This window comes from Chlorocebus sabaeus, chromosome 8, assembly GCF_047675955.1.
Source record: "Chlorocebus sabaeus isolate Y175 chromosome 8, mChlSab1.0.hap1, whole genome shotgun sequence".
Lineage (NCBI taxonomy): Eukaryota > Metazoa > Chordata > Mammalia > Primates > Cercopithecidae > Chlorocebus > Chlorocebus sabaeus.
In genome coordinates this window covers 138,213,618-138,240,869 of record NC_132911.1, presented here as the reverse complement: position 1 = coordinate 138,240,869, position 27,252 = coordinate 138,213,618, and the positions used below count along the sequence as shown (strand labels likewise).

The 27,252-nt window shown below is 49.1% G+C and overlaps 1 protein-coding gene across 3 annotated transcripts in view; it reads left to right on the top strand.

Annotated features, from left to right (window-relative positions):
- The window catches only part of ZFAT (zinc finger and AT-hook domain containing), a 233,530-nt gene extending 209,909 nt beyond the window's left edge, over nt 1–23,621 (top strand). For 2 of the 3 annotated variants that reach the window (XM_008001600.3, XM_008001598.3), the window contains one exon: nt 22,687–23,621. In XM_008001600.3, coding sequence (XP_007999791.3) covers nt 22,687–22,926 — 240 coding nt within the window. In that variant the 3' untranslated portion in view covers nt 22,927–23,621. The remainder of the gene's footprint in view (nt 1–22,686) is intronic. The other variant, XM_038000102.2, reaches the window with a different exon arrangement.
- The last annotated feature ends 3,631 nt before the right edge of the window (nt 23,622–27,252 follow it).

Genomic DNA, 27,252 nt, shown 5'->3' with positions numbered 1-27,252 from the left:
CCTGAAGGGATGCTCAGACCGGCCTCCTCCTGTCGGGGGGACAGATGTTGAACATTTTATAAGACTTGTGACGAAATAATGAGGAGGGGGATCTAGAAAGTGATTTATATGAGGCTTCAAAATCTATTTTTATTTTTACTTTTAAAAACAAGCGCTCTATTCTACAACTGTGATTGTAGTTACACAGAAAAAGATCTGACAGAAGAACCCTATTGGTGCAAGATACTCTTCTAACTCTTTACAGATTGTGGTGTAAGAGAGCCTGGCCATCTGAATTGTCTTAAAGTGGGACCGAGGTGAGATCTCTTCTCTAATCCTAGCCACAAAAAGGATTGAGTGAAGTCCATCCCATTTTTCTGTTATCCCTCTAAGCTCAAATAACTGGTGAGTTAATGGAATTTTCCTTTTCTTGTTCCCACAGAGGCACTTTTTTGACTTCTACTGTAAACAAGTCTCTCCCTAAGTTCAACACAATTCTTGCAGTGCAGATAAAAGGAGAGTCACTGGCTGGTTTTTCTCTTTTCTTTCCTCTCACCTTTCCCCTTCAAAGCCTCCTTTGACTTCATTTCATCTTGCCTGTGCTGAGTGGTACATTACAACAGCAGACCTGTATTCTCTCACGCCATAATGGAACCCTAGCATCTTCAGTTGTATCATTTACTCCACTTTCCCGTTAACAGTTTTTTTCTGTCGTTATTGTGGCTCATCTAAGGAATCAAATCATTCCAAGAAGATTAAAAGTATGTATAATTGTAAAAGAATTGATGGTAACAGCAGTTTCCATCTGCCATAACTGCTTGTATTTTCTGTTATTCTTCATTGTATTTGGGTGTCACACCCACTCCATGCTTGCAGACTCTGTAGTGTAATGAGTCACGATGGATTCAAATGCCTGTGGAAGACCCAGGCAAGAGAACTGCATGTGTCTTTTGTGGGCAGTCAAATTGGTTGCGTATCTCCAGGACTGAGAGCATATGCACCCAGCGTGCTTCTTAGGCCTCAGATGATCTAATACTAGATTCTTAGGCATATGCTCAGGATTTCTAATAGATACCTATAATCCAGGTTTTACTTTTTTTTTTTTTTTTTTTTTTTTTTTTTTTTTTTTTGAGACAGAGTCTCGCTCTGTCGCCCGGGTTGGAGTGCAGTGGCCGGATCTCAGCTCACTGCAAGCTCCGCCTCCCGGGTTTACGCCATTCTCCTGCCTCAGCCTCCCGAGTAGCTGGGACTACAGGCGTCTGCCACCTCGCCCGGCTAGTTTTTTGTATTTTTTAGTAGAGACGGGGTTTCACCATGTTAGCCAGGATGGTCTCGATCTCCTGACCTCGTGATCCGCCCGTCTCGGCCTCCCAAAGTGCTGGGATTACAGGCTTGAGCCACCGCGCCCGGCCTTTTACTTTTATCTTTTAATGCCAAGTCCTTTTGATCTTGGTAAAATCCTGAAGTCTCACTGATGACTTTGTTTTTTTCCCTGTATCATAGCCCTTACTATGACAACCACTTTTCAGCTGCACGCTTTTGTTGGCTGATGAGGTTAGGCTCCTGCCTAATGAACTCTGCAGTGCAATTCATTTGATCCCGGGCCTCTGCCAACTTTAATTGTATGAAGGTCCTAATTATACATGCAGGTAGCCTCTTAAAAGTGTTCTCATACTTCACATTCCTTATAGAATGTTCTTTGTGTTGTTGCGGAATGGTGACCTTTAGCATGGAGATTCAGAAACAAAAAGTTCATTCACAGTCTTGGCAATGGGTTACTCTCCCTTGTCACTTAATGCCGACTCTTGTCCTTTGTAGGCCTTTCTTAGTTCTCCTGTAGTTGTTTGAACCTTTTCTTTTTCTTTGTCTTAACTAAAACTTCTTTCAGAGACTTCTGCTTCTGGTATGACTTTGGAGGGCTGCTACTCCACATTGCATCCTCTCCCAAAGCTCTTTTATTACTTGCTTAGCTCTCTTACACCATAGTAGTTACAGAAAATTCCATTTCTTTGTGAAATTTTTAAAGTAAAAGTAAACCCCATGATATATCTGTGGCCATATGAGAAATGATTTGAAAACATAGAGAACAAAGGTTATTCTCTATTTCATTATGTTGCCTTTTTCCCATACAAGCCATCCTTAGCTAACCGGAGGATGCTCGTCTACTCAACTTGGCTTTTCTTCCTTTTCCTAAGTCCCCATCTTTCTGCTATTATGCCCCAAGAAGCTGCAGCCTTGATTGGTGCTATTTGCAGAATCCCACTTTATTTGAGTTTTAATACTGCTGAGTTTATTACTGTTTGCTTGGTGCCTGTTTCCTGACCCATGTCCTTAGCCAAGGCAGGTCGGTTTTAATTGACATCTCCGCTCCAGGCAGCTTCACCCTGGGAAGCAGTCCTTGCTGGCTGAGATCACTTGGTCTGGTTCAAGTTCGGGGCCAAGGCCAGGCTGTAATAGCCCTGACGAGAGTGAGTGAGAGCTGTCCCACATATGGAGGAGAGTGATGTGGGTCCTCTGTGGACTCGTCGCACCTCAGGGTGGCCCTTGTTTTTCATTCTCACCAGAACAGTAGTCTCCAATCCTGGCCAGAGGAATTCCCCGAAACAAGAACTCTTGGTGTCCCCCTCCTTCCTACTCCTCCTATCCATCTGGTGTCCCCACCTGGTGGAGGGCTTCCAGGCCACTCCAGTGTCTACGCCAGAACCTGGGAGGCCCTCTTGCCTCCTTGCCTCTCCCACTGGACGTCTGCCCTGTCGGCACATGTGGTGGGCTCCTGCTTCACAAGGGGCCTCAAATAGTCCCTCTGGCTCCCAGCTACCACCTTCATTTAAGCCCTTGCTACCCAAAATGTGGTCCCCGGGCCAGCAGTGTCAGCATCAGGGGGCTTGTGAGAAATGCAGAGTCCCTGGCTTCACTGCACCCCTCCCAAATCAGGCTCTGTGTGTAACCAGCAGCGGGGGCATCCTGCACATTAGAATTTTAGAAGCCTGTTCTCAGCTGTCAGTCCCCCTCCCCTGGCTTACAGAGGATGCTCTTGTCTTTCCATCCTGCTGCTCTGAGATCCAGTTTTCACATAGAAGCCAGAGCAATCTTTTAGAAGTATCATTACATCACAGTAACCCTTACTTTAAAATCCTCCAGTAACTCAGAAAGTCTCCAGTAAACTTAGAATAGAAGCTCTCCATGGCCCACAAGGCCCAACAGCAAGGTGCCCGCCTTTCTCCCTCCGTTTTCCTTCTTGCTTCATGGTGGGATGTTTCAAGAAGACCCACCCCACCCGTGCTGACTGTGGGAGGCGCAAGATGCGGGAGCAGCTGCTTCTGCATAAAAGCAAACACTCCAAGAAGGAGCACGACCTACGGGGGGTCCCTGCATGTCAGGATAACCCCCGCCCATTAGGACACATCAGGTTAGACCCTGTGGTCAGCTTCAGCTCTCGGATTGTCAGGTCCTTCCTGCCCTGAGGGCGCAATTAGGAAGGGAATATTTTCAGAGGGGCAGAAGCTGTCCTCCCTCTCCAGGCAGTGGTGAAGATGGGGCCGCAGAGGAGGAGTACCCTCCCTCACCCCATCACAGGTCTTAGGAACTGTATCACAGACCATATCTAGTGTGGTTGATACCCATGGCTTTTCCTCCCAGCAAACTGGAAGCTCCATGAGAGCAGGTGACAATTTGGTCTCACCCATCTCTGGGATCTCTAGCACTTGGCTCAGGGCCTGGTACATTTTAGAGGCTTCATAGGCATTCAGAACCATGAATGCCAGATCAGATTTCGGGAAGCTGAGCTAGTGGGGCACAGTTGCCCTGGGTGTGACTTGTGCTGAGCAGCCTCGTACTCTCCAGGCTGGCAGTGCATACCCTACCACAGGAGATGCAGGCCTCTGGGACAGAGTCCCCCTGCCCCGGATGGACAGCACAAGGGGGTATCTCTGGAGAAGCCCGTTTCATGGGAGTCACCCCAGCTCATGTCACAGTGGATGGAGGAGCCCTTGGCACAGCCAGTGGTGTAGCAAGGGGCTGAAAGACAGCCAGACTGCTTGGGCTGGAACCCTGGATCTGTCACATAATAGTGTGCGACCTTGGACAAAACACTTCTCTTCTTTGAACTTGTGTTTCCCCATCTGTATAATGGGAAGATCATGGAACTTACTCCAAGGGGCTGTTGTATGCATTATACCTAATTATGCAAGATGAAGCCACTGGCCCTCTCCCTGGCACATGGCTGGGTCAATAAATCTTAGCTCCTGTGATCATGGAAACAGCATAACTCCTTACCTTTCACTGTGCATGTAGAATTCAGCCACAGCCATTTCTGCTTCTGGTTGCTTCCATTTAGCAGGTGAGTGCTGATGTGGTATTGTCTAGGCTTTATGCTTGGCATCAGGAGTCCAGGGTGGATAAGACACCACCTTTTTTTTTTTTTTTTTTTTGAGACAGGGTCTCACTCTGTCACCAAGGCTGGAGTACAGTGGCATGATTCTGGGTCACTGCAGCCTCAACCTCCCCAACTCAAGTGATCCTCCCACTCCAGCCTCCAGAGTAGCTGGGACCACAGGTGTGAACCACTGTGCCTGGCTAATTTTTGTATTTTTTCTAGAGACAGGATTTCGCCATGTTGCACAGGCTGGTCTCGAGCTACTGTGCTCAAGTGATCTGCCCGCCTTGGCCTCCTGAAGTGTTGGGATTACGGGTGTGAGCCACCACACTGTGCCAGATGCTACCTCTCATGGCAGAGCTTGTTGCTTGGTCCAGGGAGGTAAACACATAGGTTATACAAATTAACATGATTGTGGCTCAGAATCATATGATCCCTTACAAACTCCAGTTGTTGAGTCATTGTGAGTAATTCCCTTAGAGGAGGCCCTGGGGGAGGCATTATGATGGACCAAATGTTCATGTTCTCCCCTAAGTTCATATGATTGCAATCCAATCCCCAAAATGATGGTACTTGGAGGCAGGTTCTTTGGGAGGTGATTAGGTCATGCGGGTGGAGCCCCATGAATAGGATGAGTGCCTTAATAAGAGGGGAGAGAGCTTGATCTCTCTTTCTAGCATGTCAGAATACAATTACAGGTCAATAATCTGCCCTTGGAAGGGGGGCCTGCACTGTAACCTAACCATGCTGGCTCCCTGATCTCAGACTTCTAGCCGCCAGAACTGTAAGAGATAGATTTCTGTTGCTTATGAGTCACTCAACTTGTGCTGCTTTGTGACAGCAGCCTGAGCTGAGACCATTGCCCAAAGTAAGAGGAGCTTGGTAGGAGGTGGTTCTGTGTGAGAGGGACTTAAGACTAGGCCAAAAGAGAGTTGAATTAAGTTGAATTAAGTAGATCTTCCTACTCTGAGAGAGAAGTATGTGGGTCATGTGGATTTGAAGAGCAGGAGCTGGTGTCTCTCTGGGGTTTCAGCATAAGATCTGAGACTGTCATGTCAACACCAGTAGGGCAAATGTCCAAGCTTCACTGGTGCTCAAAATAAGAAGAGATAGCCAGTTTCTTTTTCTGTTCTTAGATCTGCTTGCTACTAATGAACTTACCTCGATAAGTTTGATGAGTGATTTAAATGGTTTGTGTTTTGTTATGATAAACATATTTTAAACAAACAAAAAACCACTTTATTCTGGGGAGTTTGGTTTTTCTACCTTGGGCAAGGGATGTCGCTCTGTGGTTGTCCAGGGAGGAATACGACCTGGGTCCTGCCAGCTCCATTTTCCTTCTATGCTCGGTTACCAGCAAGGCCCTGTTGGGTTTCTGTGGAGGCTTCAGGTCAGTCACGTTAAAGTACTGGGAAAGAAACTGCTAGTGGAAGCAGATTGCTTAATTACGGGGAGAAGAGTGTGCGTCAGCTGGGGAAAGAAGCCAAGCCCTTCCCCAGCAGGCACCAAGACAGCGTCCTCAAGGTGGCCCACGAAAGGGCAGCGGATCGATCCCATCCCCGCAGCTTTATCGAGCACCTGCCCTTCAGGTTGACAGAGCCACCAGCAATGAGAAAGGCTGGGGCCTGCAAGGATGGTCACACGGGTGATTTTGTGAAAGTCAGACAGGTGGAAATGTACAAAGGAAACTAATCCTAAAGTACAGTGGAGGGGACTTGGGTGAGAAAAAATCTGAAATGTTTGCCCAACCCCAACAGCTGCACAGCTGTGCAGGGATCACCAGGCAGAGGTGTGGAGAGAGGAGAATGTGTAGGGAAGAAAGTGCTCCCTGTGTGAGGACCAGGCAATGCTGTAGAGCTGCCACGCCAGGCCTGGCACTAAATCAAATAGAGATTCAGTGTATGCGTGCTTAAAGGTGAAGGAAGTCAAGTATTATGCATAATAAATGTGTCTAAATATCAAAAGATATTTGTGAGGAGGGAGAAGCTCTGCCTGCCTCCTTCCCTTTCATGGTGAATCTGCTCTGAACTGTTTCAGCACAGCTTTGAAATATCTCCTGGGGTCCACATTTGAATAATTCAATTCAGTGTTTATTGAACGCCTACTATAAGCTGGGTGCCCTGTGGCTATGGCATGATGGTGTGGAGGGGATGTGCGAAGTACACGGGCAGCAGCTTAAGTGCCTGGGAGCTTGGCTCAGCTGGGGAGGGGAGGGGGCGGCAGACACTTCCTCCAGGGAGGGCTGGCATCCAGGAGCAGTCATGAGTGTTGCACCTCACGCACCTGCCCTGTGCCAGGCACTGCCCCCCGCCCCGCTGTCTCTTTTCTTTCCCACACACTCTCTCTACCATGTGGATCTCTCTAGCTTCCCACAATCTATGAGAGAAGGTTTCCTTTTCTAGTCAATTGATTATTCAGACCAAACTAAGCTATGCCTAGACTGCCAAGATATGCAAGAGGTACAGGATGCTCTAGTCATGGGCATCCTCTTTCTGTTGCCCACTGAGTTAGTTTGGCCAGTATGGGAACCTAGTCATCCTCTTCTTACAGCGCTGAGGTCAAGAAGCCTGCGTTGCTCCTCTCTTCCTGTTTCCAAGGTCCTTCTCTCTCAATGAAGAGAGCTGGCCCTTTCCATTCCCCTCAGGCCCAGGGACCTGGTGGACAAGTCCGTATTGCAGGTGGCAGCAGAGCTCTCCAGTGCCTGGGGCTTAGGAAACAGGGTTGCAGCTGTGTTGGCGATAGTGGAGTCTCAGTGTTGCAGAGACCCAGGTGACACAGGAGGTGGGTGGTGACTGCTGTTAGCAAGCTGCCTTTACAACTTAGGCTTTGGACTGTGCATGGGATTTATACCTTCGGGAAAGAAAATGTGTGTGCTGTCTACTTACAACCAAGAGAAAAGTAAGGTGGAGACGCAGCATTACCCTGTCTTCCTCCATGAAAGGTGTCTAGCCTGACAGTGGAACGAATCACGGCCTTCCTCACTGCCTGTGCTTGCTTTCCTCCTTAAAAGGCTTTAAATCTCCATTGATGTATGGAGTGGTTTCTTCCTGACTCTGAATATCTTCTGATATTTCCACAAGTTTCTTGCACATAATGCCCCCTCAGAACACCCTTATTTTTGTCCTGTATAGGTATGTATTTCTGGAGTTAGCAATTTATGATGGTTTTTACAAACCACATTCATTTATGCCTTTTCTTTCCTCTATAAATTCAGGGTTGTGTTTGCTGTTTCCCTTTGTTTCTGACTTATACGGCTCCACTCCTCACCTAGGGTTGTGAAAGCAAATGTGCTTGCTTGTTAACCTTGTAAAATGGTCCTGCCAGTCCCCCTTTTGAGAATGAAAAGGAAGCTTTTGCTTGGTTATAATTTAAGCAGTGAGTGAAACCCTAATCACTGGAAAAAATAAGGCTCCCCCTCCCCAGAGCTTCAACACATACAGGGGAATATTCTACCTGCAAGAATCAACTGCAGTGTTCTTTTTTCATTCTTGTTGTTGGGTTGTATTTGGATTTTTGTCTGCAGTCCTCCAATTCTAACAATAACATGGAGTCTGCGAATTTCTGAGTGGAAGGGACCGTAGAAGATGTTGGCCGTTTGGGAGGAAATAATGAATTGCACCCCTTCCTTTGTTCTTGAGGTATGAAAGCATCTGAGAAACAAGACGTGAGTGAATCAGATGGTAATGAGAACAACAGGAGAGGAAGAGGAATTGGAGACCAGTTGAGCCATCCAGTCACAGGCAGGGCTGGGCAACAGCAGGGCAGCTCTTCCTAGAAGGGCAGTTGCTTGCCCGTAGCACATGGAGTCTCAACCCGATGGACCCAGGACTCCCACTGAATAATGACTACCTTATAACACTCCTTTTACTCTCTTGAAATGAGTACATTCCTACACATGCGTGACTTAAAAACAAACAGCAGCAACAAAAAACTCTAGTGTCCTAACTGAAATAACGAGAAGTAAATGGAAAGTTATTAATAATAAAATAATAAGAAATTGAGCATTTTAATATTCAGACATGACAATACCAAGATACAGTGGTAGGCAGGACAATGGTGCCCCAGAGATGTCCACGTCCTCATCCCCAGAACCTGCAAATATGTTAGGTTTTACATGGCAGGCGGGAATTAAGGTTGCTAATTAGCTGAATCCAAGCTGGGGAGATTATCCTGGATTATACACATGGGCTTAACTGTGATCACACGTGTTTTAAACAGGGAAGAGGAAGGCGGTAGGGTCAGAACCAGAGCGATGACATCATAAGAAAGACTCCACCAAATGTTGTTGGCTTTGAAGATGGAAGCAGGCCACAAGCCAAGGAGTGCAGGGGCCTTTAGAAGCTGGAAAAGCCAAGGAGGTAGATTCTCTCCTAAGGTCTCCAGCCGGGAACACAGCCCTGCTGAAGTGTTGATTTTAGCTCAGTGAGACCCATTTCAAACTTCTGAACTCTAGAACTGAAAGATGATACATTTGTGTTGTTTTAAGCTGCTAAATTTCTAGTAATTTGTTAAAGCAACAATGAGAAAATGAAATAAAAACATAACGATGTGGTCAGGAAACTGGACCCTTTCCTTACTCCTTATACAAAAATTAATTCAAGATGGATTAGAGACTTAAATGTTAGACCTAAAACCATAAAAACCCTAGAAGAAAACTTAAGTAATACCATTCAGGACATAGGCATGGGCAAGGACTTCATGTCTAAAACACCAAAAGCAACGGCAACAGAAGCCAAAATTGACAAATGGGATCTAATTCAACTAAAGAGCTTCTGCACAGCAAAAGAAACTACCATCAGAGTGAACAGGCAACCTACAGAATGGGAGAAAATTTTTGCAATCTACTCATCTGACAAAGAGCTAATATCCAGAACCTATAAAGAACTCAATCAAATTTATAAGAAAAAACAAACCACCCCATCAAAAAGTGGGCAAAGGATATCAACAGACGCTTCTCAAAAGAAAACATTCATACAGCCAACAGACACATGAAAAAATGCTCATCATCACTCGCCATCAGAGAAATTCAAATCAAAACCACAATTAGATACCATCTCACACCAGTTAGAATGGCAATCATTAAAAAATCAGGAAACAACAGGTGCTGGAGAAGATGTGGAGAAATAGGAACACTTTTACACTGTTGGTGGGACTGTAAACTAGTTCAACCATTGTAGAAAACAGTGTGGCGATTCCTCAAGGATCTAGAACTAGAAATACCATTTGACCCAGCCGTCCCATTACTGGGTATATACCCAAAGGATTATAAGTCATGCTGCTATAAAACACATGCACACGTATGTTTATTTTGGCACTATTCACAATAGCAAAGACTTGGAATCAACCCAAATATCCATCAGTGACAGACTGGATTAAGAAAATGTGGCACATATACACCATGGAATACTATGCAGCCATAAAAAAGGATGAGTTTGTGTCCTTTGTAGGGACATGGATGCAGCTGGAAATCATCATTCTCAGCAAACTATCGCAAGAACAGAAAACCACATACTGCATGTTCTCACTCATAGGTAGGAATTGAACAATGAGATCACTTGGACACAGGAAGGGGAACATCACACACTGGGTCCTATTGTGGGGGGGGATGGGGGGAGGAATAACATTAGGAGATATACCTAATGTAAATGACAAGTTAATGGGTGTAGCACACCAACATGGCACATGTATACGTATGTAACAAACCTGCACGTTGTGCACATGTATCCTAGAACTTAAAGTATAATAATAATAATAATAATAAACCTTACGATGTGGTCAGGTGCCTTCTCCTAAGCATAGTGTCCACTCCGGGTGCAGCAGCCGCAAGCACAGGCTGAGAGCACGCTGTGACTTGAGGGTGAGGCCGCTCATGTGAGCAGCATTGCTGATGCTGCAGGGCTTTCCTGAAGAAAATGAAGTGCAGTCTTCCCCTGCTGGAAACAGCAGTTGTGTTTCTAGAAGAATGCAGCACACAGACTCTACTCTGTGTTTATACGGGAAACAGTTAGGTTCTAGGTTCAGAGCATCATTAATAAGGTTGTTGCTATTGTTTATTTTTACCCTTGTGACTGTTTGGGGGAAAAATCTGGAAGTCATGGTGAGAACAGAACAATTATTGGTTGTGAGGGACATCCTGACACATTGTTGCCCACACCTGCAGCTTTCAGAAAGATCTCTACAGGGGATGGAGGGTTCTGCCGCTGAGGTGCACTGGCTTCAGGCATGGTGGAGGAGGAGAGCTCTAGGCAGGGGCAGGACAGCAGGGCAGACAGGAGGCCAAGCCACCGGCTTGCGTTTCTTCTCCAGGCCCTCTGAGCGAGGTATGTGAGAGGGCGGCGGGGAGGCAGGACTTGCCTCTCAGACTTCTGAAAGGGTGGGAATTCCTGCTTTATGGACTTTACCAGGAAGGGGTAAAGGGCAGACTCTCCTGTTAATTCCAGTGTCCATCCTGGGGAAGAATCCAGCATGATGGTCTTGGAGCAGCTATTTGCGTAACTTTAGCAGTGGGGAGTTGGTTATGTCCATTCCAGACAGCAGCCCACTGTATTCTGTAGCCTCTCTGTCAGCCCTGGCCCCCGCCAGAACCAGCACTACATCTGATGGCCCCTCCTGTGACGGCCCCTTGTGTATTTGAAGGCACAGGGCATCTTTTGGGCCCTGTATCTTCTGTTTTCTAGGTCAGATATCTCCAAGTACCCCAGCCATTTTTTTTTTCTAGAACTGGTCAGCCTTCTTGGAATATTGACTGATGAGTCTTTAGTCCTCTTCATGGTTGAGCCCAGGCATGGACTCCAGGGGAGGTCTGAAGCCGATGGCAGTTGGAAGAGATTGGGATGGGACTTTGTCCCTCTTTTCGGTGTACTCTAAGCTGCCTTTACAGTGGCCGTGCTCACCATTCACTCACCTTGATCTTGGTGCCACCTCAAACCTCTGCATCTCTTTCACATGTACTACTCTCAGATTCTGTGTCTCTCATCTGTATTTGTGACATTAGGTGGTAAACTGAGGCACAGACTTTTGTGGTGATCCACATAACTAAGAAGTTGCTTAAGGGCTCTTGTGGTCAGACCTAGAGTGAGAAACAGCATGGCCTGGCCGAGCTAGCCCTGTGGGGAGGGGAGGACTAGAGCGCTCTGGCCTGCATTTCATGGTGGAGCCGACTGTTCCCGCAATGCTTTGGACGTGGAGTGTGTGTGAGAGCAGAGTCTGGGCTGATGCCTAAGCCTTTTGGTTTGAGAAGAGGGTGGATGGTGGTGCCTTCTACCAAGAAGAGGACAGAGGAGGGAGGAGCAGGTTGGGTTGGCAGAAAGTGACTAGTTCCATTTTGGCTTCATTAACTTAGAAATGACTATTTGACACCCACGTGGATACGTGTAGTAGGAAATATGCTATGCACATTTGAATTTCAGGGGAAGGGTTTGGTCTAGACATGCATTTGGGAGTTGTCAGCCTGAAGTCGGTATTTGAAGCCATGAGCCTGGCTGAGATGATGGAAGGAGGGGATGTAGAGAGAGCAGAGCCTCCTGGGGCTGAACTCTGGGGCCCTGTGCCCCTTAGAGGTCCGGAAGCGGAGACAGATGTGGCAGCAATGGAGAGGGAGCAGCCAGGGAGCAGGGAGGATGCTGAGGAGGGAGCTGCACTGTGGGGCAAGTGAAGAAAATGGCCCAGGAGAGGAGCAAGGGAGGGCTGGAGGTTGCAGAGGCTGCAGAGGCTGAGCAAGCAGCAGACTGAGCTGTGAGGGTTGGGCTGGGCCAGGGTGGCAGTCACTGCACTTCGGAAGAGGGCAGGCCGGGGGAGCACTGGGTCTAAGAGCCTCCTAGAATGGGTTGAGGAGGATGGGCACAGCTCAGATAGACTATAGAGGCTCCTCTGCCAGTCCCCATCACTACACCCTCTTGCCATGTTCTGGCCCATCCTCTTCACAGGATACCGGGCTGTCCCTGTTCTCCCTACCTCCAGGCTTTCTGCTTCCTCTTCCACATAGCCCCCTCCTACACCTCAGGGGAGTGAGCGTGGGGGTCTGATCAGGTCTCTGCTGTCTAACAGAGAGGCTCCAATTAATTTTAGAGTAAAACTAAAATTCCTGTAAGATCCTTCATGATCTGGGTCCTGATGGTCTCTCTAGTCTTTTTTCTTTCCTCTTTGTTTCATCTGTTCCCCTTCCATACACCCTCCCCCTGCCACTTGTTCTGTGCTCTGGCTATACTGGATTTCACTGCATCTTGTTCTGTGCTCTGACTATACTGAATTTCATTGTATCTGTCCAGCCCTTGGACTGTTGCTACACCCTTTCTTCTGCCTGGTGCTTTTCCCCATCTCTTTATACCTCCTCCCATTCTTCAGGAATCCCACAGTGTTCCAGACCAGGACCATCATCTTCAGGAAACCATTCCTGGCCACCGGCTGCTTCCCACCCCACCTTCCCCCGAGCCTGGCAACCCAGGACAAGCCCCCTGTCCTTTTCTCCCCTGGACTGCAGCCTGTTGGGGGCAGGGACTGTGTCTGGCCTCATGGTTCTGTTTCCAGCCTCCACCAGAGCATCTGACACACGCTAAATTCTCAGTGGACAGACAGAAGAGAGAGCCCAGAAGTTGTCTGAAGTATATGTGGGAATTGAACACATGAGAGATGTGACACTGCAAAGCAGAGAGTGGGTGGCTTTCAGAGATGGCTTATTCAACAAATGGCCCACCTCTTAACGGTGTCTAAACACAGAGGCCACCTCGATTCGTCTTGCAAATCAGGTACTGATGTTATGTAACTGCACGTTCCTAACTCTACCCAAGAAAAGTGACAGCTTTCCAGTCTAGCAGCTCAGCACAAGCACTGGCCTTTCACACCTGTTCCCCATGTTAGCCTTGTTTTCTATCCATCTTCTGCTTTCTCAGTCACTTCTGGCCTCAGAAAACCAACCTGTCCATCTGCCAACTTCATTAGCAAAGAAAGGGCCGCCGAATGCTCAGCATGGGGGCGCTGTTTACCTGTACGAAGGCCCCACTGAGCAGCGTCTGGGCCGTGAGGGGCCTCCCGAAGTCAGACCTCCACTGTTCTTTAGAGGTCCCCTGGAACTGGAACCGCAGTGCCTGAGCTGCCCTGGTGGGGTTTTCTGCATTCGCTCTCTAACTCTTACTCCTGTGGTTGCTCAATACGGAGGTCAGGTCCTGGGGGGGCGTCTTCAGCTGTGCCTCATCTGGTGGTCATTTGAGCGAGACCCCCACTCTGCACTCTTTATCCCAGTGATTCATTGGAGAAGCAGCATTCACTGTCACCATTGTGCCGGGAAGGCGAGGGAGAGCACGACACAGGTCGCGCCTCCTCAGAGCAGCATAAAGTGCTAGCTGGGATCCAGTGCCGCTGGTGTATAGCAGGAGTCTGCACAGCGTTATATAAAGGGGGCACTGGCGGAGCCTCCTGGAGGAGAGGGCGTGGACCTGAGTTCTCAAGGGCAAGAAGGGATCTTTGGGAAAAGATGGAGGACCAGCACAGTTGGAAGTTCAGAGGCGAGAGAGCATGTGTGTTCAGTAACCAAAATTGAGTTTCGGGGAGGGAGTCAGGCAGGGAAGCCCTTGCCTGTCCAGCAGGGGAACTTGTACTTTGTTTTTGAAGGTTACAGGAAGCCGTGAATATTATAGAGAAGGCTGTGGGCTTTGGAGGTTTTTGACTTGGTTTCAAATTCCAGAATCACCTGTTACTAGCTGAGGGCTCACATCAACTCTCTGAGCCACCCCTTCTTCTCAAAGGGATGTGATGGGAATCCCCTCTACCCTGCCTTCCTCAGGGCTCCATGAGAATTACAGGAGGTATGGGATCCACAAACACTCTGTAAACTGGGAGGGACTGACCTGTTCAGGTCATTATGAGAAGTGACTGTAAACCAGGGGGCAAGTAGTGTCACAGGCCACAGAAGAGAAAGAAGGAAAGGAAGCGTGAGTGAGGAGAGATTTCTTCTACCCATTAGGCCTTTGTTGAGATTTAAAGGTGGAGATACCCCATTGTAGCAGCAGACACAAAGCCGTGCCCATACCCATGTGCATGTACACACACATATCATATCCACAGATGTGCATAATATTCATGTACACACACAACCATAAACCTCCACATACGCATGGATATCCACGTAGACATGTGCAAATATATGGACACATACAGACCCATATACATGCACATGTACATATGCACACATGGACACACACCGATACACACATGAACACACATATACACACATGCACGCCCATGTTCCTGCACACAGGCATGCATGTGTACATAGCAAACCCTCACACACGCCCCTCACCCCTGTGCACACTGCCTGCATCTTGCCTTCGATTGGCTCCTGTCTTTGCATCACTGCCTCTCCCATGCCTGATCTCATCAAGTCCTGCTCATCATGGTGCTCACTGCATTCTCTGTGGTGATGATCTTGACAGTGGCTGTGTTCTCCTGGTGGCTTTCTGTGTTCTGTCCGCCTCCCCTGAAGCCCAGAAGGCTGGATCTGGATCTGGGGCTGCCTCCCAGCAGGTTCTGAGAACTGATCCTGAGAACAATAGGAGTGCCAACAAGAGGAGAAGAAATTGTGGCTTATCTGTTCATTTCCTGAGCCACAGCCCCAGGAGCCTTCCCTTTCAAGGACATTAATGACATCTGCGAGAGGGCTGTTCTCCAAGACATGGTTTAATAAACAGGGACCTGATTCAATTTATTTAAAAATGGATTTGAAACATGAAGGATGCCTGAAGCGAAACAACCTCCTGGTGGTGGTGGTGATGGTGGCAGAGATGACGGTGGAATTTCTTTTCCCTGAAAAACATAAAGGATGATTTCTGTCCTAAAGAGACCCCCAGCTGGAATTCCCGAAGTGAAGGCAGTTCATCTTCCTCCCAGTGCCTGACAGAGGGCACAGGCTTGTGGGAGGGCACTGGGAATGTGGGCAGCATCTAAAGGCAGCTGCACTGGCGGCAGCTTTGTTTCAAAGGGATACAAACCCAGTAAGAGGTTAACTGATGCCATCCCACTGTCATTGTGGTTTTTCATTTTAGGGCCATCAGGGGTTTTATTTTAAATTCCTTTATTCTTCACTTATTTGTGTGTTGGGAGCTAAGTTCAAATAATTTGGTGGGTTTTGCGTGGTCTGATAGAACCCTGGAAATTCCAATACCCTGTCATGACGGAACAGTCAGGCGGCCCGAGCACCTCTGCACAGGCACGTGGGGAACTCGCACCCCAGGAGGTTCTTCACACTGTGTTTTGAAAGCTGTGATGCAAATTTGTGTTGTTTATCATTTTCTACCAGCAGTTTTAAAAATTGTTACTTTAAATACCCAGCTATAAGAACATTTTCCCTTTCTCGTTGCCGCCTCTGTGGGATTCAACCATGAGATTCAGCTCTCTCTCCTCTTAATGAGTCTTTGTTTGTCATATTTTGATGTCCTTGAATGTGTCCTGGGGTTGTTTCAATGTCCTGGGGAGGGGTGTTGGTGCAGCCTCTGACACAGAAAGACCTATGTTAGGGGATTGGGTTTCAGAGGCTCTCGGCCAGGTTATACACTAAGGTCAAGTGTCCCCAAGGGCCGCTGCCTTCCCCACAGTCTTCCTGTTTGGCAAGACACCTCCCCATCGGTGTCAAGAATTCCAGAAAACGTGTGTCAGGTGAGGAGGGGTTGTCCTTCCTGCTTCAGCCAGCCTCCAGGCGTTTTTGAGAACATCTTTCCCAGGCAGAGGGTACTTTGACAGAGGAGTCCATCAGTGCCTTCTCATTAGAGAGGAAAGAGAGGTAGGAAAAAAGACTGTGCTAGGGTCAAATGCAGGAGGCCAGTGGGAGAATCAGGAAGATTGTGCGAACTCTGACACTGCAGCCTCCTGCTTGGCCAAGCCCAGAGCTGTGCACAGTGGCCTGGCTGCTGCGACCATCAGGCTCAGAGGCCTGGGGGAGCAGGGGCGAAACAACTATGTAACTCCCCAGGACCCTCCCCAGAGCCCCCCAGGGCAGCTTGTCATCCTCCCCTGTGTCTCCCCTCCTCTAAAGCTGAGACACTAAGACTTCTTAGGGTGCTGTGAAGACTAAGTACCTAATACACGTAAACTCTTCACACAGCACCTGATCCACAACAAGCACTTATTATTCCAGATTGTAATCTCTAAGCCCTAGGTCTGTCCAGATGATAATGTCTCCATCGTCATCAGCATTGTGTGTTTACTGCTTTCTTCGTTCATCCAGGGATGTTCCCAGCTACTCTGGAAGCTGAGGCGGGAGGAACTCTTAAGTCCAGGAGTTTGAGGCTGCAGTGAGCTGTGATTGCATCACTTTACTCCAGCCTGGGTGACAGGGTGAGACCTTGTCTCAAAATAATAATAATCATTACGACTATTATAAATAATATTATTATTCCAGGGAAAATCTACTTGGCATTCGCCTTTGCCCAGGTGCCATGCTGGACATTCTGGCTGTGTTCTTCCAGTAACCAAAGTGCTTTGTGGTTTGTTGTGAAGTTGCCTCGTGCAGGCTGGGGAATTTTGCAGACCAGAAGTCAAAAAATCTGTGCTCTATTTCCAACAGTGTGGCCCCGGGCAGTTTATTTTCTCTGAGCCTTGACTTCCCTTCCATAGAATAAGGTGATTAGACCTTTGGGACTTTTGGAGCCGAAAGGGACTCTCCTCCATAGACAGTGCACCGTCTTCCCTACTTTCACATCATCTGGGGGGCTCCTGCCAGACAGAGTTTGAACCAAGGGCAGGCAGTTTGCGCCAACCTAAATCACCATCACCCACTATGTGCCTACCAAGAGCGTGGCACTGGGCTGGGTACGGAGGAACCAGCGCTGTACTTGCTTCTGGGGAGATCTGTGCAGAGATAGATTGTAAAAGCCATTGTGCACTGGCTCCTCAGGGCACCCTTGGAGCACTGTGGGAGCAATGCAGGACCCACCTTCCTTAAGGAGGGTTTCCTGAGCTAGAGGAACTTCTGGGATTTTCTTAAATGTTGGGGGAAGAAAGCTTAACCTGAGAGGAATGGGTTTTACAAAGGAAGTGAGGAGAGGAGCTGGAGGAGAAGGAGAAGGCAGAACAGGCAGGGGAGTAGAAAAAAAGCAAGATAATGAGGCAGCCAGAGCCATGCCCGCTGCATAGCACACAGCGGAGTATCCATCGACGTTTGCTGGATGAATGGATAATGACGGGTTAAAGCCAAGGAAGACATGGGGTCTCAAGGGGAAGCTGCCCTTCAGCATAAAGAGAGCCCAGCAAAGTGCCGGTCCTGACAGTGATCTTGTCCAGACTCCAGAACGCTGGAGACAGCAGAACAGCAGAACACAGTGCCTGATTCAGTGAATCATCTGCACATCCCAGGGGTTAAGGGTTTCTATCAAGCTATCTATGCTGCTGCTAATTTATCTGATAGATGTGTTAGATACAGCATTTGGGGGAAATGGAGTACTCATCTCAGGATAATGACCCTGTGAACGCTGTATTATTTCTGTGGCAAAGAACAATTTTAAGCCTGCGCTAATAGATTAAGCTACTAGAGTGATTATTTTGAACAAAGAGAGTGGTTGAGAGTTCTACAGCCAGCCTGAGACTAATCAGGAGGAGTAAAGAGTGATAATTTAATCATATCAACTCATAACATGGGATACTAATAGTCGCTGTCACACTACACCAGCTGAAGGAGGTCTCTGAACCACCCAGACTAAGTTCCAGCTTTTGCTACTCTTTCTGGCTGTTTGACCTTACAGAAGTCACCAGGCCAGGAGGAGCTTCAGCGCCCCCATTTGTAAAGTGGGAACACAAATGCCCAAGGCACAAGACACTGTGTGTGAAGAATCGGGACAAGGCGTGGGAGAATGTTCAGTAAACTGCACGTGGCTGGGTGGATATTGGGTGCCATGGGAGCCAGGAAGGAGGCGCGGGATTTGTAAACACTGCCTGAAAGCAAACAGAATGTGATCGTGTACCACGAAATGCACAAAGGGGTGCACTCTGCAGAAAGCCTTATGAACCCCTTCTGTAAAGCAGCTCCTTCATCCTCTCCCTCCTTCATCCTCTCTACACGTTAGCTTTTTGTGACATGGACATCTGTGTGGGCAGCGTCTGCAGGGCCAGCAGAGCCACTCGTGAACACTGGGGAGAGTGTAAAGGAGGCCCACCAGCAGGCTGCAGGGAACCTTCAGGAACCCTGCGTGTCTTGGACGTTCAGTAACACGACAGGGCAACAGCGTGCCTCCCTGTCACATTTGTGCACACCGGGAAGCCTGCTCTTAGCAGGACTTGTGAAATACGCATTACCATTGCCTCCATCGCTTTTTCTGGTGAATTAAGCCCAAAGGATGATGTTGGGAAACTTTTTTGTACTCTGATAATTAGCAGTGGGTGAATTTCGAGGGGATTCTGTTGGACAAACCCTGGAGGCTGAAAATTGAAAAACAAAAACAAAATAAATGGAGAAAGGTTATCTTTAAATAGATTTAATACTTAGAAAAGATACTACGGGCAAATAAATGTAAATATTTAGAGGGATAATGAGAGACGCATACTTCTCAGAAAGTCGTCTCACATTAGGCAAGTTTTGATTCATAAATGTCACAGATTGGATGACGCAGGGCCCTTCTTTGAAAACCTTTAGTGCCTTCCTTTGTAAAATAAAGGCTCAATCTCTCAGCTCATGACCAAGGCTTTTCAAGATCCGCCTGTGAACTTCGTTTCAGGCCTCACCTACTGCTTCTCCCCCCAATGCCTTCTCTCCTGTGACTTTTGCGCAGCCCTGTTCTTGCATTGTTTGACAGACATCCTTGAATGCCTCTCACTTGCAGACAGAGGTATGATCTGGAGCTCAGGAGTGGTGGCTGCAGTCTGGCTCAGCCAGGAGTGAAAGTGCCTGGAGGGTCAGAGAAGAAGTCAAGGTGGGAGACCCAGGAATCCTCCAGGCTTTGTGATGGGCAGAAGGAGAAGGGCAGTGAGCGACCCCGCAGTCTGGGAGAGGGCGCGGAACAGAGCCCAGTGCTGGGGAGGAGAGTGGTGAAAGCTGCGAAGAGAACATCTCATGCCGGATGGTAGAGAGGGCTCTGGAAGGGTGAAAACGGGACTCTGCCCAGTGGGTTTGGTGACTGGGAGGGGGTCGGTGGCCTTGGCAGGGCTGTAGGGCACACACCTTTTCTTTGCTCACTCTCTTCTCTTGCCCGTGATGTCCTTTCCCACCACAGACCCTCTGTGGCCAAAGCCACCTTCCAAGAAGTGGTCCCAGGCACTGCTGCTGCAGAGCTATTAACACATTGTTTATCTTCAGGTCCAGCACGCTGGCCTCTGCGGCGTCTATGGGCAGCAGCCATTTCCAGGCCAGCGAGCGACCTCCTGTTTCCTTCCGGTTGGTCCTAAGAACTTGGAGTGTGTCCCCTGTGCTGCCAGGGGACAGGAGGCTGCAGCCTGTCCTCCTAAAAGGCCTGGCCCTGGCTTGGTTCTCCTTGTCCTTGGCAGTGACTTCAGCCACTGTCCATACTTGGGCATTGTGGTGTTCGTGTTTTTAAAGGGTGAGAGTTGTTAGCCAGTGGAAATTTTCCATCAGTGAAGGAGTCACTGTCCTCTCTAGGGTTAGCTTCGGTGGCAGTCACTCTGTCCACAGAATGGTGCCATGACCCAGAGCCTGTGTTAAAGCTCATGGATGAGTTTGTCTCCCTGTATTGTATGTGGTCTGTTTACCCAGAGTGTGGAGGGCTTGTTTGCACATGTGAGGCCCTGGGGACCTGGGTGTAAACCGTTCCCATCCCCTCACCCTTTCCTTTGTGTGGCGTTTACTGACAGGTAAGAGGAGAAAAGATTAGCTGCATGTTGCCTCCGCTCTCCCAGTCTTCTGTCAGGTTCTCTCTTGCAAAGTGAAATAAATTAATATTTACTTCCAAAATCCTGGTTCATGGTATGTTTTCCCAGTTAAATGAAATTGAAACAAATGGGAAAAGCTGAAAAAACAGATCTCAGTTCACTCTAAAAAAACAAATCAGTCTAAATGTATTGATAGTTTCCACTCAGAATAGCTCTCCAGCTCCGGGTGAATTCTATCAGTCCAAATCAAAAGTTCCTTCCAATCCATAATGTTGGAACCTCCGGAGCCCAGCCTGGAGGAACCTTTTCCATTTTTCTCTCTGAATTAAACATGACCCACCTGTTGACACAGCCCTTCTCACTCGCGGAGACAGGAATAATCACAGGGTTAGGATGAGACCCTCCAAGCCAGTTGGGCCTTCCCCAGAGAGAGCGCAGAGTCAGAAGAGGCGGGGAGCGGGAGGCCACCCAATGCCAATTGCAGGCCAGGAAAGGGCCCGGACATGTCGTGAGTGGGACCTCATGGAGGCTGCCCGAGCACACTTGCTGCTCCCTACACCTCCTGGGAGTCATTGCTCCCCCATCTGCCTGGAGCCCATCCCTATGCCTCCCTTGGAACCCCAACACTGGCACAGGCTGCCCTACAGGAGCCCAGCTACTCCACAGCACAGTCATTCACTGTGCCCTGTGCCTGCACCATGAGACTCAGCTTCCTCAGAGGACTGTGGTTTTCTAGTGCCCAGCGTGGCATCTGACACCTAATGGATCATCAGTCAGTGAATACTGAGCATATGCTGTGCGCCAGGCAATCAGCTTGGCTCTGCGGAAACAGTTGTGACCAGGCAGACATGGTCCTGCCCTTGTGGAGCTTGTAGTCTACTGGTAACTGGTAAGATGACAGAAGTTCTGTAGGGTGAAAGAATGAGTGATTGACATGCTAGAATACTGCTCTTCCAGGCAGCAGCAGGTATTTAAGAAAGTGTAGTCGAGGCCGGGCACAGTGGCTCATGCCTGTAATCCCAGCACTTTAGGAGGCCAAGGCGGGTGGATCACTTGAGCTCAGGAGTTCAAGACCAGCCTGTGCAATATAGAGAAACCCTTTTTCTATCAAAAATACAAAAATTTATTAGGTGTGATGGCATTTGCCTATAGTACCAGCTACTTGGGAGGCTGAGGCAGGAGGATGGCTTGAGCCCAGGAGGCGGAGGATGCAGTGAGCTGAGATCGCCCCACTGTACTCCAGCCTGGGCAACAGAGTCAGACCTTGTCTCTAAAAGAAAAAAAAAAAAAAAGTGGTTGAATGAGCGAATGAATGAAGGAATTGAAAGGTCGGTGCTGTTATTGAGCTCCCACTTTGCATACAGAATCTCCTTCCATTCTCCCAGGAATCCTCTGGAGAACACATTTTAGTCAGTGTTTTACAGATGAGTAGACTGAAGGTTGTAGGCAAAAGTGTCTTGCCCAGGCCTCATAGCTTAAAAATGGTGGGACTGATGTGCGAAGCCCCATCAGCGCAGTACAAAGCACATGCTCTCTCCGCCTTGGCATTCAGACTCACCTGGAAATGAATGGGTGTCCCTGACACTCCTCTGTAAGTCTGAAGGCTCTCTTATCCTCCAGCTAAGTAACTCCAGGCCCCTTTGCTTTCCTCTTGTGTCTGTTTTCTAATCCTTCACTCATTTTTGCAGCTCTGAGATCTCAATTCCCTGTCTTTTGTTTCTCATCTCAAGATCAAAGACGGTTGTTATTTAAAAACAGCCCAGAGCTGGCAGCATGAGGGATGTGGGGTATTAGCACCAGCTGGCATTTGGATCTTGCCTGGAATCTGGCAGCTTGGAGCTTCAGAGAAAGGCCTGGCCATAGAATCCATGAGGTCCCGTCCCCTGACTGATACCCAGAAGACTCCTGTCCAGCCCTGTGGCAGTGAGTTTCTACCAGCAGGCCTTCCCCCAATTAGTTAATTCATTAGTGTTGCTGGATGAAGGACACCTGGGGAAAATCAGGCCTGCCGGGCCTTTGTTGCTTCCTCATGTGATACAGATCTTCACACAGAGGTAAGCTCCCTGAGTGTGGAAACATAGCCCAGGATGGACCTCATGCCTTTATCACTGCCAGATGGACTGGCTATAAATTTTCAGGAGCATCCCCCAGCCGCTACCCTTGACACTTGCAGTAAATAACCCCCACAAGGCCTTCCAGCCCTCATTCTCTAGGTAGCCCCACACCTCCTGGAAGCCCCCGGGAAGCAGCTTAGCATCAGGAAGCAACCTTGGACTCTGGGTTTGAACTTGGGTTCCAGCATTTGCCACAGCTGGGGACCTGACCACGTTGCCCTACATTGCTGAACCTCATTCTGATCATCTGTAAAATGGGCATGAGAGCACGCACAGCCTTGTAAAGAGGATCGGTGGAGAATGGATGTGCTCCCACAGTGCACTGGTTGCTCCTAAGCTGTGGTTGTGACTTTGTTGTTACGCTGGACCGGGAAGTAGGCGCTGTGTGACCTTTCTCTTGCCCTTCTCCCACAGGTCACCGAGGAGGAGCCCAGCTCCAACCACACGGTCATGATCCAGGAGACAGTCCAGCAAGCATCTGTGGAGCTTGCCGAGCAGCACCACCTGGTGGTGTCCTCCGACGACGTGGAGGGCATTGAGACCGTGACTGTCTACACGCAGGGCGGGGAGGCCTCGGAGTTCATCGTCTACGTGCAGGAGGCCATGCAGCCTGTGGAGGAGCAGGCTGTGGAGCAGCCGGCCCAGGAACTCTAGAGGACATGTGGCATCGGATGGCCACAGGGTGGGGCTGCCAGGCTCTGCAGGCACCCAGGGTGGGGAGGCCGCCCTTCCTGCCCGACCCACAGAATGGTGCTCTCCTTTGCCCTCCCTGCCCGGCAGCCTGATGGGACTCTCCTAGTCCAACTTGGGGTGGGCAAGGCAGTCAGCATCACCAGCAACACCACAGAACCCTGTCCGCAGCATAGACACACACCCCCTGACCCTTACCATCTGCTTCCTGAAAGACTTCAGCGTCAGCTCCCCTACACATGCCCCCACGCCTTCACCCCTTGCTTCAGGATTCAAACAGAGGCTCCCAGTGCCCCTCAGCGTCTTCCCTGAATCACAGCCCCAGCTCCTTGACCCCCATCTAGGTGCCAGATGTTCATCTGCAGCCGCTCTGCAGCCTGGTGAGAGGGAGACAGCCATCGCGTAGAAAGTGACCTTACGGGTTTTTAATCACTGCTGAGTGGGGTGGGCGTAGTGGGATTGTCCTGGCTTTGTCGACAAAGTCCCACTTCCCTGAGTATCGAGTGCCCTTGTTATCAAGTGAGGTAAATTCACCCCGTCACAGGGTCTCGCCCTACCATCCTGGAATTATTTCGCTTTTAAGATAAATGCACTATTTCACTGTTCGCCTCTCATTCTAAGGAGGTGAGGTGGATGGAATAAAAACAGTTCCTGTCTAATGCTTTGGTTCCTCAGGTGGGATGGCTTACATTTCCCCTTCCCAAGTTGAAATCTTGAATTTGGGGCCAACCCAGAAGGACCCCATCCAAACCCAGGCCCTTAAAATGCAGACAATGAGGCTCTTTCCTCTGCGTCGAGGTTTGCTTTGGAAACTTTTTGAGGTTAATGATCTCACCTTCCATTTCCTGGCAACCAGCATTTGATTTGCTGCCAGCCGAGAAGTGGCAGTGCCCTCTTCTCCACTGTGTATTTGGGAGGAGCAATGCACTGACCATCAAAGGCGTCATAACCAAGGTTTCTAGTCTGAGTGCTCAACATAGATGCCATACGTTTGGAACTCCTGCTCTGTGCACAGCATTGTGGGGGCATTGTCTTGAGTCCTGCTATACCCAGCCCAGCCCTGGGGTGTCTTGACATTTTCAACATCTGACACCCTGACATCAAGGTTTGTTTCCTCCGAGAACCGTTTCTTGCAATGAAATCCGATGCAAGTTCAGAAGCAAATAAAAGAGTAGCCGCCCTGTTGAAGAGGACAGAGTTTACTTGGCCCTCCCTGTTACCAGCTCTCTCACCTCACCCCAGCAGGGCCTGAGGGCACCTCCTGGGGGAAGCTCAAAAGCTGCTGCTCTGATTCAAGTAGGACAATGACTCCTTGCCTTAAGCAAGGAAGAGGGAGAAAGCTGCTGGCTTGGGATGAGTTAGGGAAAGCTTCAGGGTGGAGGTGACCTGTGATAGGGCCTGGGAACCTAGATGGGCTTTGTACCTCCAGGGATTATGGGGAGAGGGAGCGAGAAAGGAATTCCAAAGAAGAGTCACAGCGCCCCCTGGGGCGGGCAGTGTGGGAGAAGAACTTAAACCATGAGCATTTGTGTTTGTCTGGGGGCAACTCTAAAGGGAAGGGCGGAAAGATCAGCAGAAGCCAGATCCTAGAAGAGCAGGGATGCGAAATGGTGGATGTGGATTTTACCCTGTACGCTGTGGGGCAGGCAGTGGCATTGGATAGAGGAGGGGAAGGGCGAGGAGGTCAGGGTGGTTCTCCAGAATGGGACATCTTGCCCATGCATCGGCGTGGTCTGTGGTGAGATGGGTGAGTGCCCAGCTCGCAGGCAGAGGACCTGGGCTCCAACCCTGCTCTGTCACTTATCCACGTGACCTTGCCATGCCACCAGACCTCTCAGCCTTAGTTTACCCATCTCTGAAATGGGTCTGAGGACAATTGCTGACTCCTGATGATTAAGAGGATTAAATGAGTGAAGCCTCTGAAGCTGTTAGAAGTGTCCTGGCCCACACTCTGGAACTATCACAGATTGCTTGTATTCCTGGCATGGGGGTCTTACACATGAGTATCCCTCAGACTCCTCTCTCAAGGGCATAAGGTAGCGGGAGAGGGGGGCCAATGAAGGTGACCTGGGAGGACTCCCAGGGTGTGCTCCGTGCTCTGAGCAGCCTGACTGCACAGCCTGCCCTGCCTGGACACGCAGACCCTCCCTGTGTACTTACCTTCCCTTCCCGTCTCCTTGGATTACGAGGAAATGCAGAAAGCTGAAGTGAGACATTACCAGTGGTCCTGGCTGACCAGGCCTGGTGGGTGTGTGGGTGGGGCAGGCAGCAGGCCTGGTTCTCCGCGGTTCTTTCCTGAGGAGCTGATGCTGGGCTCAGAGGGGAAGCTTTCAAAGCCAGTGGTCCATGCATATGACTGAGCGATGGAGCTTCTCACTGCTCCCAACCCCCTTGGCTGTTGTTCTCGGGTGCTTTTTGACCCCAGGTATTTTTTTTGTGTCAGGCAAGGTGAAAGCTTGTGCTAAAAGGCTGAATTCTCTACCTCTCTGTTTTAGAATGTGTGTTCAGTACCTACTGTGTGCCAGATTCCATATGAGGCCCTTTCATGGGCATCTTCCTCTGCAGACTTCCTGTCTACCTGTGTCTTCCTGAGACAACACTGGCGCTTCTGTGTTGGGATGTGGGTGTTCGCATCACAGCAACCCAGGGAGTTTGGTGCTATTGTTAGAATTTTATTGATGGGAACTGTTAGCACAGGGAGGTTTAGTAACTTGCTCGAGGTCACACAGGAAGTGGCAGAACCAGGAATTGAGCTCAAGCAATATCTGCACTCATAACCAATGTGCCTTCTGCCAACTCTTCTCTTGCTTTTACAGCTGAGAAGACGGTGGCTCAGTAAGTAACCTGTTTTGGGGGACACTTGAGGCTAGAAAGGGATGCGTGTGGGACTTGAACGCAGGTATGAAGTTCTTGTTCCCCCAGGTACTTTTTACCCTCCCTGCGCTGTCCTGTTTCTCTGTCTGTCAGCCCTGACACCAGGAAGGCAGTGCAGGACCAGGACATGGAGGACAGGGGCGAAGTGCCAGATTGACTACAGGGAGCTGAAGCCCAAGGCCATGTGGCCAAGTGTGAGCAGAAGTCATTGCAAGGACAAGAGACCGAGGGATGGCCCAAGGTCAGAGACAGGGTGGAGGCACCAGATGGGGACCAGCCCAGAGTGCTCTGTAATGCTTGGGCTGGGGAGGAGGCCAAGGCAGCATTCAACTGGCCTCACCCTGGAAGAGCCCTGGCACTTTACACAGACACGCCTTCACAGATGACACCCACCTCGCACCTGGATGGGCTTTGCCTCTGTCGTGTGGACAGGGCTACAGGCTCACATCTACAAGGGGAGAAGGGCAGTTTTTGAATGAAAGAGCTGAAGCCCAGGAAAGACAGACCTGGCCCAACGTCACTCTCAGCAGGTGTGTCAGTTTGGGCAGGCTGGACCACCTCTCCCGCATTAGCAGTGGGGGTGATAAGATAACAATTGCTGCAAGGCACAGATGCTCCTTGTACATCAGGGACTTGCAAAGGACTTTCTGTTCATTGGGTATTTGCTTCTCAGGACAGCATTGGGAAGGGTGGGTGTTCTCACCCAATGCATAGATGTAGAAGTTTATCAAATAACCGTAGTGTTAGAATTACTGGGAAGATGTTTGTGATGTGCTCAGCACAGTCTCTGGGGTGGAGGAGAGGCTCCACTTAATAGCGCTCAAATATGAACATGACCTTGCAACCTGGCTGTGCAACAGCAAGTTTAAGATGCGTTAGTTGCTCTGAGTTTCGCATCTTTGAGGAGACAGTGACTCATTGTATAACCTGTATCTGTGGGGCTAATTTGACAAATTAATTTTTCTTGTAATAAGTATTTAAAATTCATTAACACTTGTCACTGATGATTTTCCCCTTGTTCTTCAGTTCCATCTTTCAAGGCTGGAGAAAAAAAGACCATTTGATTCCAAATCCATCTCCCCACTCCACCCCTTTTAAAGTTCAAAATGAACTGTCCATCCTGCCCTTGGATGAAATCCAGGATTCCATCAGTCTCCCCACAGTGGGAATAGTTTTAGGTCATAGTGGGAAATCTTTGACAATCAATTAACTAGACTAATACTCTGTTGGAGGAAAGGGGAAAAGTGCTGAGGGGGAGACTTAATTTGCCATGCATCACAAAATATTCCAAGTACATTATTTTCAAGTCAGCTCAGCCCTTCTCTTAGCCATGACGGGGACATGTTTGGGTTTGATTTTAAAAATTCGAATCTATCACTGTCACCATTCCTGCTGCAATTTAAGGCTTCGGTGGTT